Source organism: Emydura macquarii, unplaced genomic scaffold, assembly GCF_026122565.2.
Source record: "Emydura macquarii macquarii isolate MOO-44397 ecotype Brisbane River unplaced genomic scaffold, CSIRO-AGI_Emac_v2 contig_3287, whole genome shotgun sequence".
Taxonomy (NCBI): domain Eukaryota; kingdom Metazoa; phylum Chordata; order Testudines; family Chelidae; genus Emydura; species Emydura macquarii.
The window spans coordinates 4,393,850-4,411,012 of record NW_027133424.1 but is presented as its reverse complement, the minus strand read 5'-3'; the positions used below and the strand labels follow the sequence as shown (position 1 = coordinate 4,411,012).

The 17,163-nt window shown below is 40.9% G+C and overlaps 1 protein-coding gene across 6 annotated transcripts in view; it reads left to right on the top strand.

Moving 5' to 3' along the window:
* The window catches only part of RABGAP1L (RAB GTPase activating protein 1 like), a 483,894-nt gene that overhangs the window by 298,175 nt on the left and 168,556 nt on the right, over positions 1–17,163 (top strand). For all 6 annotated transcript variants that reach the window (XM_067532377.1, XM_067532378.1, XM_067532379.1 and 3 more), the window contains exon 15: positions 15,880–15,954. In XM_067532377.1, coding sequence (XP_067388478.1) covers positions 15,880–15,954 — 75 coding nt within the window. The remainder of the gene's footprint in view (positions 1–15,879; positions 15,955–17,163) is intronic.

Sequence of the window (17,163 nt, the reverse complement as noted above, 5' to 3'; positions counted from 1 at the left end):
GGCCCTCCCGCCCCCTACCAGCCATTTACTGGAGGGGCAAGAGCCCCAGCAAAGAGGCAAGGGTCTGTGAGAACCAGAGACAAGATTGGGACCCAGCAGGGAGTGGCCATCTTAGAGAGGCTGTATTACCCTCCCCACCACTAGAGGGTGGAAGAACACTAAGGGATGAAGCAGTTCCCTGACCTACTGCTAGAAGGAAGCGCTGGACCCACCAGGGTAGAGGAAGAGCTTTGTCACAATATATATTGTGTGGATGCGGCCCACATAACACATAGGGAGCTGCATGTTCAACCACAATGGTAAGTAGGTTGAGAACCATTGGTATAGAGAGTGCACTTATAAAGTTTGCAGATGATCCCAAGGTGGGAGGGGTTGCAAGTGCTTTGGAGGACAGGATTAAAATTCAAAATGATCTTGACAAACTGGAGAAAAGGTCTCAAGTAAATAGAATGAAGTTCAATAAGGACAAATGCAAAATACTCTACTTAAGAAGGAATAATCAATTGCAGAAATACAAAATGGGAAATGACTGCCTAGGAAGGAATACTGCAGAAGGGGATCTGGGGTTATAGTGGATCACAAACTAAATATGAGTCAACAGTGTAACTGTTACAAAAAAGGTGAACTTTATTCTCGGATGTATTAGCAGGAGTGTAATAAGCAAGACACAAGAAGTATTTCTTCCACTCTTCTCAGCTCTGATAAGGCCTCCACTGGAGTATTGTGTCGAATTCTGGGTACTGCCTTTTGGGAAAGATGTTGACAAATTGGAGAAAGTCCAGAGGAGAGCAACAAACATGATTAAAAGCCTAGAAAACATGACCTATGAGGGAAGAGTGAAAAAAATAGGTTTGTTTAATTTGGAGAAGACAAGACTGAGGGTGGGGGGATGTTATAGTCTTCAAGTACATAAAAAGTTTGTTGTAAGGAGGAGGGTGATAAATTATTCTCCTTTGCCACTGTGAAGACAGGACAAGAAAATATGAGCTTAAATTGCAGCAAGAGAGATTTAGGTTAGACATCAGGAAAAACTCCCTAACTATAAGGATAGTTAAGCACTGGAACAAATTACTTAGGCAGGTTATGGACTTGTCTGGGATGGTCTTGATAATGCTAAGTCCTGCCTCCATTCAGGGAATGGGATTAGATGACCTATCAAGGTCCCTTCCAGCCCTACATTTCTATGATTCTGTGATCACAGTGAGTCCCTTCTGGCCTTAAAATCTATGTATCTGTGTATACCCTCTCATAAACTCATTCCCCCCATTTCCTATTCCATATTCATTACCTCACCAGTGCTCTTGCTCCTAGTTTTTCATCTTGACTGCTGACAGTTATTGTGCACCCAGAAAAAGAGATGAGAAGGAGGGACAAGAGAGAGGGCAAGCCCTGAGCTTTCCCCCCAGCTTGTTTGGGAGCAGCAGAGATGCCAGGCTCTCCCCTCTCTCAGGAGCACCCAAAAGCTGGAAGTTGCTGGCAGTAGTGGCCCCTACTCCTCCTGGCCAGCTGGGGACTGCAGATGTTGGACCTTCCCTACCTCTGGGAGATGTGACAGTGACTGTGTCCCTCTTTCCACTTCCTGCAGAATGCAGGAGCCAAGGCTATGATCCTTGTCATCTCCCTCAGTAACTGGGGCTCTTGTTCATACAGACCCCTGCACCAGGGGCCTGGCAGGAGCCAGCTTCTTCCCCAGGTTGCCCTTGTTGTTACCCCAGCTGCCTGCAGGAACTAGGAAGCTCCCTCTTCTCTGGACTGTTGACTTTGGCTTGTCCGTGGCCCTCCAGCAGTGGCAAGAGTACTGGCATAGCTCTCTGAGCAATGGAAGCTTGCCCTGTAAACCTTGGCATAGTGCCCTCCTTGAATAGTTTGGTCTGCTTTAGTGAGTGCTGCTCCTACCTGTGTTGCAGACTCTGTGCAGACTTACACAGAGATTGCTGCAGTAGTTGCATTGAGGTCATGTTTTCAGGCTCTTCTCCACACTGGTAACAGAGTAGCTGGCCCTTTCTATGAAATTGGGCTCAGTTCTCCTGTTCCAGTCCAGGTGCACCCTAGTTTGGTGTCACAGGGAGGTTGGGGCTGTCCCAAGAGTTATAAATTGGAAACAGCCCAAAAGCAAGAGAGAGCTCAGAACCTGGAGTTGAGAAAGGTAGTGAGTCCGGAGAAAAAGCACAAAAGGAGAGCTGGGCTGGGTTGAGAGCTTTAGAGAGGGGATGTGCTGAAGGAGGGAGAGTTCACTTGTGAAAAGGTGAGCCACATCAGGCTGGTGAAAGCAGAAGACAGAAAGTAAATCAGGGGAGTCACCTGTGAACTTCCCCAGGCAAGGGAGCTATGCCCACAGATGACTGGAGAGGGTCGAAGACTGCCAGCCGAAGACAGAGATGCCTGTTGGCTCTCTGAAGCGAAGGGCCAGAGAGGGCTGAAAGCTGGAGAATGATGAACTTGCGAAGGTCTCCATATGAGAGTTGGAGCCAGATGTGAGAATGAAGCAGGGCAGAGAAGCACCACAGCTAGTGGGGCTGGTGTGAGGCATAGTGTGAGACACCGGAGCCATACGTGGGGGACATGTGGTGAGAGATGCCAGGGCTATACTTGACAGTTTAAAGAAAGATGTTGGAGCATGGTGAGAGATGCTCAGAGCTGTGCTGTATTTATGGTGCCTTGGGATTTGAAAGAGTGAATCTGCTGTTCAGCCTGGGCTGGGGAAATCTGAATTATGTTTGTGTGGAATCTTTTGTAATAAATTAACCCTGATAAAGCTATTTATTCTTGGAAAGTTTGCATGGAGTTACTGGGGACTCTGGAGGAAATGGGAAACTGAGGCTAGTGTGCTGGTTGTGCCATGGCCTGCCGCAGGAGCACCAGCCAGGCCAGGCCACTTTATCACATATGGTGGAGAACATGGGCAGGCAGTCAGTGCCTGGAAGAGGAAAATCAAGGCGGGGGGCTGCAGAAGCCACAAAGGAGCATCTGGGAGGCAGCCACTCTATGACAGTACCATAAGTGTTCGAAACATAATTTAAAAAAACCAAACCTCAGAACTCAGTCTGATAGCAGCACATGTCTTTGGGAGCCGTGGCCCTGGGAATGTGCCTATTGTCCTATATCTAATCTGGTCCTGAGTTTGCTACATAGTACAAGAGCCTTGTCAAGTTTTAAAGAAATGATTTTAAAAGTTAATGAGCTTGCTTATAAGAGAGATAATTTCATGAAAACCTTCAGTGCTGAAAGCAATGGCATGGCAGCTTTGTATTAGAGTCTTTTAACAGATACTGTGTACTCCTGCTGCTCTCCTAATGTGAAAACTGGAGACATTTGAAGAATGCTTCTGTTTAATAGGGCCAGGAAAGGTCTCTGTTTTCTGTAGTAGGAGAGTGGAAAGCTGAAGACCAGAGAGTTTCTCTGTGTCCCAGTGAAATGAGAAATGATCTGAGCTGTCAGATAAGAAGGAAGACTGTTAAAAGCAAACTTTCATGTTTTAATGGGTTTGTCAGTTCTTGTTTCTTCTCTTAATCTCTTCAGCATAGAAGGAAATCAGGAAAGCTGGAAGCTTTTTCTGTTGCAGCACATTTGTGTGATGAAATTAAGACTCTAAAAAGTAAGTTGTAACGTTGAAGATAGTGATGGGTGATGAGAAAAGAACCAGCAGTTGCTGACTGTATAAGACTTATTTGGAGGCCTCAGATTGGCTAGTCTTGTACAGATCAAATGTTCTCTAAAAAGGGTTTTTGTTTCTTTCACTTTTGTAAATTTTATGCTATTTTTGAAGAGTTCATCCTCTGTGTCACAGTGTATAATTAAACAGTACTGGTGACCTACTTCCAGGCCTACCCATGTAGTTAAAGACAGTATACTATGGGGATGCAAAGCAATTGGCAGAAATAGTCTTCTCAGCTGTTTGGTTTTTTGGAGTATCTGCAGTGTGCAATTTAATTTGAGCCATGTTGTTTTTTTTCTCATTTTCTGATTAAAGCAACTCCTATTTGATTTCTCTGCAACATATTTGATTCTTCCTATTAAAGTCACAGCGGTTGTTTCTCCATCAATGTCCCAGTTTGTCTAGGCTAATAACCTTATTGTACAAAAAACAAAACAAAAATAAATGCAGCACTCACCTGTTTCTGCATACATGGTTGTATTTTATTTCAGAGGTTCAAAGAGGTGTCAATGTTTCCAGTAAGAACTGAGGCACTGGAAGAGGGTTCATGTCATTATTACTTGCTATTTTTGCTTGTCTAGTTTATCATTTATTCTTAATCCTAACCGTGCGTTTGGAAATGGGGATGAATTATTCTTGATCAAAGTCAACACAACAGTTGGTTTACATGGTATAACATAATCCCACTGTAGCAGTTGTCCAAGTCTCTGTGTGTTTCATCCTTAGAGAGGGAATTACAAACTGACTTTTTGGAGTCGCTAGTACCAGATCATGACCAAATGTACTTTCCTGTGGATTCTCTTAGCTATAGGAGATAATGTAATGGAAACGCTGAACAATGTCTCTATTGATTCATGCTATCGTGACATGTAACTTTTATACCAATGATATGCCTATTTTGATTGATTGCTCTTTGGCTCACCCTTCAGTGTGCCAAGGCTGCTCCATAATGCTATCCAGTCGATTCCTTTGTTTATCCTTCAAACCTCTTTCCTGATTCACTCCATTACTGTGTCTTCTCCCTCAGTGCTCTCTTCTTCTTTATATGTACATATCCTTCCTGTGACCCTAGGCATCCCTGTATCCAGACTCTGCACATTACTGCAATGATGTTTGTACAAAATATGCCTTGTGTGGTATCCTATCAAAGCTAGTAACTGGTTATTAATATCACTGTAAATGCATGTGTTAACGTTACATGTGAAGTTATGAATTCCCTCTATATGATGTTACTGGAACATGTTTAAGACCAGACAGCCTAGCCTAGGTAAAGGTGATAAACATGTCTTTCCTAGACACAGGAATGTGGGTTTACCTCGATTTTTATATTAACCATAAGCAAAGCCATCGAGATAAATTGGTGGGGTTTATCCTGATCTTGAACGTGAGAGACAGAATTAATATTGGTCCTATACCCCAGAGAGACATAGGAGACTGAGTCCCCAGGAGGCCTTCCTGGCTTGTAAGACTAAGACAATCCTTTTGACGATATAAGAGAGAGACTCCATCTTTATCCTTAACCTTAGGAAACAAAGGAACCAAGTGGTTTGATCTCTGTGATAGGTTCTGGCCAGGGTGACCATTAGTGAAAATTGTAAAGGGGACTGAGTGAGAGAAAACATCTTGAACAAAGGCTGTATCATGCTAGATTCAGTTTTAGTCTTTTAGATGCATGTTTTCACTATTTGCTTTCTACCTTTTATCTTTTTTACGTTTTCTACCATTTCTACCTTTTATCTTTTTTACTTGGTATCACTTAATCCATGCTCTTTTGTTAACAAACTTGTTTTCATTATGAATCATCAATGCTTTGTGAGATCAGTAAAGTGTGTGCTTCTAGGAAGCAAACAGGTGGAATGTTTTATTGTATTTGTAAAGGCAGCAAACCTAACACTTTCTCTGTGAGGGACCAGTGAGAGGGGCTGGTCCCTTTGCAGTAGGAGGATTTGGGGGCAAATTCAGGGTTGGAAGCATACTAAGGTCAGCCTGCCAGGAGTAGTAACTAGGTTGGGCAAAGTCAGGATGAGACTTGTGGGCTGCTGGCAGGCTGCTAAGGTTAGAGCTCTGAACCAAAGCTGCACAGCCACAAGACACCCCAGGGCTATAAGGCAAATGGTGACCAAGCCCCTTACTGGCTTGGGTGAACCTGAAAACATCACACTTGCAACTTGCTTAATCATCACCCCAGTGTTCTCCATGAGTTGCAGTATGGAAAGTTGCTGCCTTTATCCATTGCCTTTCTGCTGCCAGTCAGTGGGCAGGCCTGACTCCTTCTACAGCCTGTTGTGCCAGCCCCTGGGGATGCTTAAAGCATAAACAGCATTGGTTTAAGGATTTTTTTTACTATAGGGTTGAAAAGTGATTTTGTAAACATTTTCTTATTTCAAGCAAAAGATTTTTGTAATATTATGTTCTCTTCAATGTACATATTAATAAGGTTCTCCACCTATGCATCAGCTAGAACAGAATAATGCTGGTCTTGCATATGAATTTTCTGCTGAAACTGCACCAGTTAAAAGACCAGCTTTGTGAAGCTACAGTGCTGGAAAGAAAATAAATGCTTTATTGTGCTAGGAGGCCTGCCTGAAGAGATTGTAAATATTTCTTTATTCTCTTGGTCTCGGATTGTAGTTATAGCTCTGCATGAGACTTATTGTGTGAAACTTAAATGCCTTGCAGTGGGTACTTTATAAATGGATTAAATAATTTAATAATCATAGCTCCTATGTAAACACAGTGGTGTGGGAGTGTGTATTATATGAGATAGCCAAGATGTCCCAGCCTGTTAGATAAAGGAGTATGAATACTCTTACTCTGAAACCTGGACGTACAATTAGCAGTTCAACTGATTTGGGTACAGAGTTGTAAATAATTATACAAACAAAATTATTAAGAGACCAAGCATGAAGTAAATAACGTACTAGCCTCTTAGCACTATATGCTGTTCAATGAGAGGCCTCGGTCCAACCTCAGAGGCAACCTTGGATAGTCACACTGCTGCTTGGGGACTGAAGACAGGTCCAGAGGTGATACTACAAGACTCCAGCAGACTGTGTTACAACATGCACAGTTCATTTGAATACCCTAGCTGTTGGTGATAGAGCAATGTTGTTTTTTCTGGGCAATATGCTTTCTCTTTCAACCCAATTATGAGAGCAACAGCCTGATTCTTGTTGTGGGCAGAGCAGAAGGAAGAAGAGAGGTAAATTATGTGAGGGTCAGAAAAGGCAGTTCAGAGCAAAGAGAGGTGAAAACCCTACAACCCCCACTTTGACATTGCTGTAGGTGGGAGCCTGCCTGTGTATAAGGAAATGGCAAAGAGCTCAGACTCTTATATAAGACCCTCTGCCACACAGAAAAAAGAAACTTAATTCAAAATCAGCTCCTGGAAGGACAGAGTCATTGAAGTGCAGTGTAATTCTCTTAACACAAGTATAATATAAAGCCAGTTCTATTAGAGCAAAACTTTGGTAATATAAAGGCTTAATTCCTTCATCATGCATTGTTGACATATTCCTCAGACCATCCTTATAAATTTGGTACTGACACAAAAATAAAAAAGCCAACTGGGATTGCAGTAGTCCTGAAAATCTGCATTTTTCTCCCAGTCTCTGTTTTTTTCTGTCTGGGCCACCAGAAGCTGGGTATCCTCTGCATCCAGTGTGCTTGATACTTACTCAGGGGAGAGGGAGCTTGCTGTGTTGCTCACCAGTGACCCTTGCAGATGGGTAAAATATCCTGTTACTCGGTTCTAAGGAAGCTCTGTCCGTGACTTTTTCCAGACAAGGGGAGCTCTGTTGTGGGCCCATATTGGTGTAAAGGTGGGGGTGAAATGGGAGCTCTGGAAAAAATGCAGATGATTTTCCTGGCAAAGAAGCTGTAGAAAGATATTTGAATATCGTCTATTGTAGTTTAATGTTACTGACTCACTGTATTAAAGGCAAATTGGGAATATGACTGTCATTTCACATTTCCTAGTTAGTATGTTAAAGTTTTATGGGTTCTGAGTACAATGGAACCTTGGGAGAGCTGAGCTGTCATGTCTGAATTGATTTTCTTAAATGTGATGGCAAAATGATCAAAGTCAATCTCATTTTGGATCTTGGAGATGCATTCCTTACTCTACTTTAAGTATTAGTGACATCATCCACAGTAGCAGTAGAACCACGGAAATCTGAGAGTTTAAGTTCAGGCCAGAAGTCTTTCTGTTTACCTTTGAAATGTATATATTTCTAATTTTTAAACCTACTTAATTCTGTCAAGGGTTAGGATCTCAATCAATTTTCTGTAACAGCTTTTTAAAGTGCATTTCTGTTGCCTGTTGACTTCTGGCTTTCTGCATTCTTCTATTTGGGTCAGCAGACTACTCCATATCAATAGTGCTATTTTAGGAGGCTATGCTGATCTCAAAAGGTGCATTTTTTATTGATGTTGAGATAACCTGAAAATCCCTTACAGGTTCTAGAAGACTGATAGCTGTTATAAAGAAGCTACTGATCATTTAGATGTGGCTCAGTTTCTGTTTGTTCTTAATGAGTTTAACAAAATAGGCTTTAAGTCTCTACTGGGCAGTCTGTTATATTTTTAAAAATCCTATATAATTTGGGTGGGGAAGGGAAGCTGTAGGAATCTAACTCTTCACTTAGGACAGTAAGCAAAGATTTCTGAGTAGCAGTCAAAGAAGAATACTAGCATAAATGTTTGCTAAATTGACCCAAGTCATTAAGGGACAAATCCTGTTCTTATTTAAGTAAATGGTAAAACTCCCATTTATTTCCCTGGGAGCATGATTTTGCCTTAAGGTGTCTGGAAAAACAAGATAGGTGCTCCTAAAACGATGTCATCTTGAAAAACACCTCCTGTGAATTGTCTTGTTAGTTACATAATATTGTGACAATACCTATAGGTAGAACCCTTCTTGTTGAAGGTAAATTGATGAAGTAAAGCTTGTAGTGATGCTCTACAATGTAAAGTTTTATAGGATACTTAACAAAAAAAAAAAAAAACCTAACCATAAAAAAACCAACAAAAAAAACCCATAACACAAAACCCAACCCAAACCTTGTATTTTGAAATATCTTAAACATGAGGCTTGAAAAAACCATTCACCTGGGTGAGTATGAAACTTTCAGTGCTATCAATTTTTTCAGAATCAAATATTTCATTAAAAAAAAAAATCTTTGGCCCTCATGATTGTGGCCTGGGACCTGGCAGCACAAGTCCCTTTCACCCTGGCAAGAAGACTTAGTCCTCAGACTAGCAGGTGCTAGGTAAATTACTCAAATCCTGCCTAAATATGACTGACTGTCATTTCTTTAATTAATCACTAAGTACTTCAAAAGTTTTTCATCTTTTTCATACTATTTACATGTGTGATAGAATCATAGAGTTGGAAGAGACCTCAGGAGGTCATCTAGTCCAACCCCCTGCTCAAAGCAGGACTAACCTCAGCTAAATAATCCCAGCAAGGGTTTTGTCAAGCCACAGTTTAAAAAGCTCTAAAGATGAAGATTCCACCACCTCTCTAGGTAACCCATTCCAGTGCTTCACCACCCTCCTAGGGAAAAACTTTTTCCTAATGTCCAAACTAGACCTTCCCCACTGCAACTTGAGACCATTTCTCCTTGTTCTGTCATCTGCCACCACTGAGAACAGCCTAGCTCCATCCTCCCTGGAACCCCCTTTCAGGTAGTTAAAGACTGCTATCGAATCCCCCCTCATTCTTCTCTTCTGCAGACTAAACAAGCCTAGTTCCCTCAGCCTCTCCTCATAAGTCTTGTGCTCCAGCCCACTAATCTTTTTTGTTGCCCTCCGCTGGACTCTCTCCAACTTGTCCACATCCTTTTTGTAGTGGGGGGCCCAAAACTGGACACAGTACTCCAAATGCAGCCTCACCAATGCCGAATAGAGGGGAATAATCACTTCCCGCAATCTGCTGGCAATGCTCCTACTAATGCAGTCCAATATGCTATTAGCTTTTTTGGCAACCAAGGCACACTGCTAACTCATATCCAGCTTCTTATCCACTGTTACCCCCAGGTCCTTTTCTGCAGAACAGCTGCCTAGCTCGTCAGTCCCCAGTCTGTAGCTGTGCATGGGATTCTTCCGTCCTAAGTGCAGGACTCTGCACTTGTCCTTGTTGAACCTCATTAGATTTCTTTTGGCCCAATCCTCCAGTTTGTTTAGGTCACCCTGTATTCTATCCCTACCTTCCAGGGTATCTACCACTCCCCCTAGCTTAGTGTCATCCGCAAACTTGCTGAGGGTGCAATCCTACCCCATCCTCCAGATCATTAATGAAGATGTTGAACAAAACTGGCCCCAGGATCGACCCCTGGGGCACTCCGCTTGTGACCGGCTGCCAGCTAGACATGGAGCCATTGATCACTACTCGTTGAGCCCTATGCTCTAGCCAGTTCTCTATCCATTTTATAATCCTTTCATCCAACCCATACTTCTTTAACTTGCTGATAAGAATATTGTGAGAGACCGTATCAAAAGCTTTGCTAAAATCAAGATATATCACGTCCACCGCTTTCCCCACATCCACAGAGCCCGACCCCTCTTCATAGAAAGCAATCAGGTTGGTCAGGCATGACTTTCCCCTGGTGAATCCATGTTGACTGTTCCTGATCACCTTCCTCTCTTCCAAGTGCCTTAAAATGGATTCCTTGAGGACCTGCTCCATGAGTTTTCCAGGAATTGAGGTGAGGCTGACCGGTCTGTAGTTCCCTGGATCCTCTTTCCTCCCTTTTTTGAAGATGGGCACTATATTTGCTTTTTTCCAGTCATCAGGGACCTCCCCCCGTTGCCATGAGCTTTCAAAGATAATAGCCAATGGCTCTGAAATTACCTCAGCCAATTCCCTCAGCACCCTCGGGTGCATTGCATCCGGCCCCATGGACTTGTGTATGTCCAATCCTTCTAAATAGTCTTGGACCTGTTCCTTCAGCACTGTGGGATGTTCGCCTCCTTCCCATTCTGTGCCACCCAGTACAGTAGTCTGGGAGCTGATCTTGTCTGTGAAGACAGAGGCAAAGAAGGCATTGAGTACCTCAGCTTTCTCCCCATCCTCTGTCACTAGGTTGCCTCCTTCATTCTCTAAGGGGCCCACACCTTCCCTAATCTTCCTCTTGTTGGCAACATACCTGTAGAAACCCTTCTTGTTCCCCTTCAAGTCCCTTGCTAGCTGCAACTCCAATTGTGCTTTGGCCTTCCTGATTTCATTCCTGCATGTTCGAGCAGTATTTTTATAATCGTCCCTAGTCATCTGACCAAGCTTCCACTTCTTGTAAGCTTCTTTTTTGTGTTTAATTTCGCCAAAGACTTCTTTGTTAAGCGAAGCTGGACGCCCACCATATTTGCTATTCTTTCTGCACATCGGGATGGTTTGCTCCTGTGCCCTCAATAAGGTCTCTTTAAAATACAGCCAGCTCTCTTGGATTCCTTTCCCCCTCATATTAGCCTCCCAGGGGATCTTGCCCATCAGCTCCCTGAGGGAGTCAAAGTCTGCTTTTCTGAAGTCCATGATGCGTATCCTGCTTTTCTCCTTTCTTCCTTTTGTCAGGATCCTGAACTCGACCATCTCATGGTCACTGCTGCCTAGGTTGCCACCCACTTCTACTTCCCCTACCAAATCTTCCCTGTTTGTGAGCAGCAGGTCAAGAGAAGCACGGCCCCTAGTTGGTTGCTAAAGCACTTGCACCAGGAAGTTGTCTGCAACACTCTCCAAAAACTTCCTGGATTGTTTGTGCTCTGCTGTATTGCTCTTCCAGCAGATGTCAGGGTGATTGAAGTCCCCATGAGAATCAGGTCCTGTGAACTGGAAACTTTCCCTAGTTGACTGAAGAAAGCCTCATCTACCTGTGGTCTTGATATCTTGTGGCAGTGAGTTCCAAAAGTGTATCAAGATTTTAAAAGGGTTTGATATTTATGTGAACAATAAGAACATACCCAATTAAGTAAGATAAGATTTTTTTTTAAATTACAAGAAATATAAATCCTTATGCTTCAGAGCGTAAGACAACCTGTAACTTCCTGAAGTAAGGCAAACTCCCACGAAGGGCATGTTACTCTATAATTATCCATTTTGTGGTTTTTTACATCTTCCTCTGAAGCATCTGGTAGGATACTGAAATAGAGGAAACATTAATCTGATCTGTTATCACAGTTTCTATGTTTCTATTTACAAGTGCTGTACTATGAAAGGAAAATCTGATGATCAGAAAGGAGCATTTATCTCAAGAATACTTCCTCTTTTATGTACCATGATATTCTATCAATAATTAATTGATGTAGTATATACTTGTTTTAAAAACTTTGAACTAGTTAGCTGTAGCTATTTTTAAACAGATTAACTATTATGTAACTATTGCCCACAACAGATAGAAGCATGTATTATGTATATCACTTGTTAGTTTTGTATTACTGTTTAGATAACTTTTTAAAAAGTAAAACAATAATAACAATGTTTTTTCTTCAAAAAATATTTAAAAATTAGTGAATGTTGTTATACTGAAAATAAATGATTGGCTATTTCTTTGGGTATTTGCTACTGAATGGCACTGTCCTTTAAGAGGCAGATGTGAAATGACTTTTGAAAGTACTAAATAAATAAGGGATTAAGTACTCACAAACTGGGAAGATAAGTGGGAACTCAGATGAAAATAAAACATATTCCCTTATTGCTTTTTCTTAATTAACACACTAATTTTTTTAAACCAATCCTGGCACTGTTTGTCCAGAATCCATTCCATTTTAACTCACAATTAAATGCATTTGTATTGATCAAGTGGTTGGGGTTAGTAGACTAGGAGACTAATTTTAATTAAACTTACCAAAACCAGCATTCATTTACAAAAATGACAGCTCATGCCAGTTGTTAAGCACTATGGAGTCCTCCTGCCTAGTATCCTCAGCTGCTAAATTTGTCTAAAATAGTATTGAGGTTTCAGTTTTAGTATTAAACTGTTTGTTAATCAGTTTCCTTAACTAATTAAGGATGTTAATCTCTCTCTCTTTTTTTTTTTTTTTGTGCTTTTGAACAAATGAAAAAAGAATGGATCTGGGCTGTTATTGTCTCTGTTCTGGTTACTACATGTTTAATACAACCAAAGAATAATAAGCCATATAGATAAAAAGATATTATATATGGGCCACAGCTAGTTTCCAGCAAAGGTAGCTATAACACAGTAGGAAATATGTATGCAGGAGACTCCTTGTGCAAGACGCTTGTGGACTCCTTTTAAGAGAGACATTTAATGAATGCTGTTTATAGAAACTTTCTAGAATTGTTACTCTACAGAGGACTTCTGAGCTACTTCTTCCTTAGTTTCTGCCAATCAAAGGCAAAAAAGGGGATAGTTTAGAGACACTGAATGCATTACAGCTCCCAAGCTTTAGCCTTTCCTAGCAGAAATCATTGATAACTGTGTTATGACTGTTGGCCAGAGAAGTTAACTGTCAGCTAGGATAAGTTTCTCTCAGTTTTTGAGGAGAGAGGTAAATAACCTCTCCACTGAGATATTTTATGATAGACCCAGATGGTTTTGATTTTGTATGCCACAATGTATAAATGAGACTGAAACTCCTGGTTTGTAAGATTTATACATGATATTTAAAAGCAATTATTTCTTCTCTTTGTAGCTGGTTGATTCAGATGAGTAAGAGCAAGCATGGTTTTTTTCAGACTACATTTGTATTTTAAGAACGTGTCATCTAGCCTGGAGCCATGACAGTGAAAAACGTGCTAGTGAGTGTGACACATGACACTGGGCAATAGTGATGACATTTCTGAAATGAAGAATACCATATTAGTTCCCCTTTGTTACCAACACAGCAACTCTATTTGCTGCTGTGTATGTCATGAACACCAGGAGTCTGCCTCAGATTGTTCTATAGTTGTTGCCAGCATCGGTGCCAAAAAGAAGCAGTTAATTCAACAAATATTTTGCAAGAAAAATGCTTTGTTAGAACTCACGACAGATATGTTACTCTCACTTGGTCAGATGGTCGCTTTAAAAATTATTTAATTTTCAGCAGTAGCAAAGAACAGTTTCTGGATATTTTCTTTGAGATTCAAGTTTGCTTTTGTTGAAATTCCCAAAATATATCAGTGTTTTGTTGGGCAAGCCCTAGCATCTATGGGAGGGCTATGAATTTCACCCTTGAAATATGGACAAGCAGCAAGATAATCTTATCTGTATCTTACTGCCCTTTAGCTCCTCGCCATCATCCACTGAAAATGCACTAAGGAAAGTATTAAGTGAGTCTTCTTCCGCTAAAAATCTGCCAAAAGAACTTAAAACAAATGTGGAAGTGGCTTTCCTCCCAGGGACTGAGAAAAGGATTCATTGCCACTGACTGCACTTGATGATGGCAACTTCACATGTGGCATGTTCTGTACTTTTATTTCAGAGGGGCTCTAGAAGAATAGAAAATAGAGAATTTGGTTTCTCTGATCAGAAACATTGTGGGTTATATTGGTAATTCTCCCAATGCTGTGAATATCCTTTTTGGTACAAAGGCAAGGGGAAAGTTGTCCAAAAAGCATCTGATCCAAGATGTAACTGCAGTGTGTAATTCTACCTTTCATCTGTTATGACACCTTTCAAAAAGCTATGCATGAATATTGTGTACACTATCCTAAACCCATGCTATCTAGTTTATCCCCAGCTAAGTAGAATTTGCAACTTTGTCTAATCTGAGACTTAGAAATGAAACACTTACGTAGGACCCCAATTCAAACCATTATCTTATAGTATTAGACCTTTGCAAGGGTGTGGAGACTGTTTTGTGATTCACACTTTTTGTCTTGGCCCTCAAACCACTACATTGCACGGTCGTTGCTTGTATCTCTGACCCAGTGATTTTTCCTAGTCCTAGCCTCAATATCATCCCTTTGTGTCTTTCTCTCAGGTGGGTCTCTCTCTCTCTCTCTCTCTCTCTCAACCTTCTTCCAAACTGATCCTTACACTTTGGACACCCTCCTCTCACTTGTTTGCCACACCTCAGCACATTCTGATGCTTCTTAAAAATCATTGTATCACCAATGAGAAGTAAGGGGTTCAGAGAGGTTAAAAAAACAAAATCAAAAGTAAGAACCATCAAGATGTAGTCATCTCTTGCTGAGGAACCTTGGGATGTTGTCACCAGTCTCCTTCATCTTCCTTTCCCCCCCATATCTTTCAGATGGCTTTGTCCTCACTGCCAAAAAAGATGTGTTTGCCATGTGATAAGTAACACGTCCGAGCTATCTATTGGTAAAATCTTACTGGAGAACAAGGTTCTAGTTTTGATCACAAGTTAGCTAGGCAAAGTCAACATCCTGTAGGTGACCTCGCTTATTTATCTTGTGGTAAAAGCTACCTGTGCCTCGTCTCCACTAGGATTTTACAGCTAGCTAGTGCACAGTATTATCTCCTGGTAAACAATCCACCATGTGACATGGAAACATAGCCTATGTCTACGGCTCTTGCTATTTCTGTCATGTCTGTTTTATTTTGTTTTTTTAATTTTTGTTTATTTTAATTAAAATTCTCAAATATTGGTAGACTTTTAACAATGCAAGGATGGCTTGAAAAGGGATGCGGTTGGTTTCATTTCCTCAAGGAAAACTTTCAAATGTTTGGAAAACATTGTCTTAAGCCTCATTCATATGATGTCAGTAGAAATCCTCAGTAGAATTACAACCTTGTTATACGCAGATGAATATTCTTTGTTTTCAGTATCCTAATGAGGCACGGAGTGCTGTCTTACAGAGAAAATGTCAGTTTAAAATGACCCTCAATGGTTTTCTTATACATCCTCAGGTCCCAGAATTTTATCATGTAATAGTTTGTTTGGCTTTTTTAAAGATAACTCTTCTAATTCTCCTCTCATGTCAGTTTTACATTGGTGTAACTCCATTGATTTCAATGGAATTACTACTGATTTACACTGGCTTAAGTGGGAGGAGAATAAGGCCCAATATTTTCATGCAGATAAAGCAGCACTTTTGCAAATATACAGTGTCAGTAGAGGACAAACTGTGATCTATACATGTTTTATGTAATGCACATTAAGCCTTCACCAAAGTGGTTACAATTCCATGCACTTCAATGCCTCTAGCTCCAGAATGTCACATGATCTGAAAACTGCATTAGTTATATTACATTATGGAACAAGAGATACATGGATTTTAAATATTCAATAAAGAAATTAAACTTGCCTTTATTTTTTTCTAGGCATATTCTGTCTATGATGAAGACATTGGCTATTGTCAGGGTCAGTCCTTCCTTGCTGCTGTGTTGCTGCTGCATGTGAGTAAATTAGAAAATGAAAGCTCTGACATGGTGAAACTGAAGCAGTTTTAAGAATTTTAGTACTGTAACTTAATGTCAGTCAGACATTCGCCAGTGCTAATTGTGTGTTTGTTTTTTCCTTCCCTGTTGAATCCATTTTGCCTGTTGCCAAGAGAGAGTACATGTGGTTTATACCTTTACAAATGTGTGGTTCATCTGCAAGTAAGAATATGAGCTACTCAAATATGAAATTGAAGAATTACTAACTGTGGTATGTAACCTATCGCTTAAATAAGCCTCTGTACCAGATGACTGGCAGATAGCTAATGTAACTTCAATTTTTAAAAAAGGCTCCACAGACAATCCCAGCTATTACAGGTCAGTAAGCCTAACTTCAGTACCAGGCAAATTGGTTTAAACTATAGTAAAGAACAGAATTTTCAGACACACAGATGAACACAATATGTTGGGGAAGAATCAACATGGCTTTTGTTAAGGGAAATCATGCCTCACAAATAAAAATGAGGGTGTCTTCAAGCATGTGGACAAGAGTGATCCCATGGATATAGCGTACTTGGACTTTCAGAAAGCCTTTGACAAGGCTCTGAAGCAAAGTAAGTAGTCATGGGATAAGAGGGAAGGTCCTCTCATGGCTCAGGAACTGGTTAGAACATAGGGAACAAAGGCTAGGAATAATTGGTCAGTTTTCACAATGGAAAGCAGTAAATAGCAGGGTCCCCCAGGGATCTGTACTGGGACCAGTATTGTTCAACATATTCATAAATGATCTGGAAAGAGGGGGTGAACAGTGAGGTGGCAAAGTTTGCAGACAATACTAAATTACTCAATCATGGAAGTGCAAAGCTGACAGTGAAGAGTTACAAAGGGTACCTGGGTATGTCACCGGATCTCATTAAACTGGGTGTCTAGTCTAGACAACAAAATGTCAGATGAAATTCATTGTTGATAAATGCACAGTAATGCTCATTTCCAAACATAATCCCAACTATACATACAAAATAATGGGGTCTAAATTAGCTGTTAGCACTCAAGAAAGAGGTCTTGTAGTCATCATGGATAGTTTTCTGAAAACATCTGCTCAATGTGCAGCAACTGTCATAAAAGCTAACATAATGTTACAAACTATTAGGAAATGGATAGATAATAAAACAGAAAATATCATGATACCACTGTATAAATCCATGGGATGTCCACACCTAGAGGTCC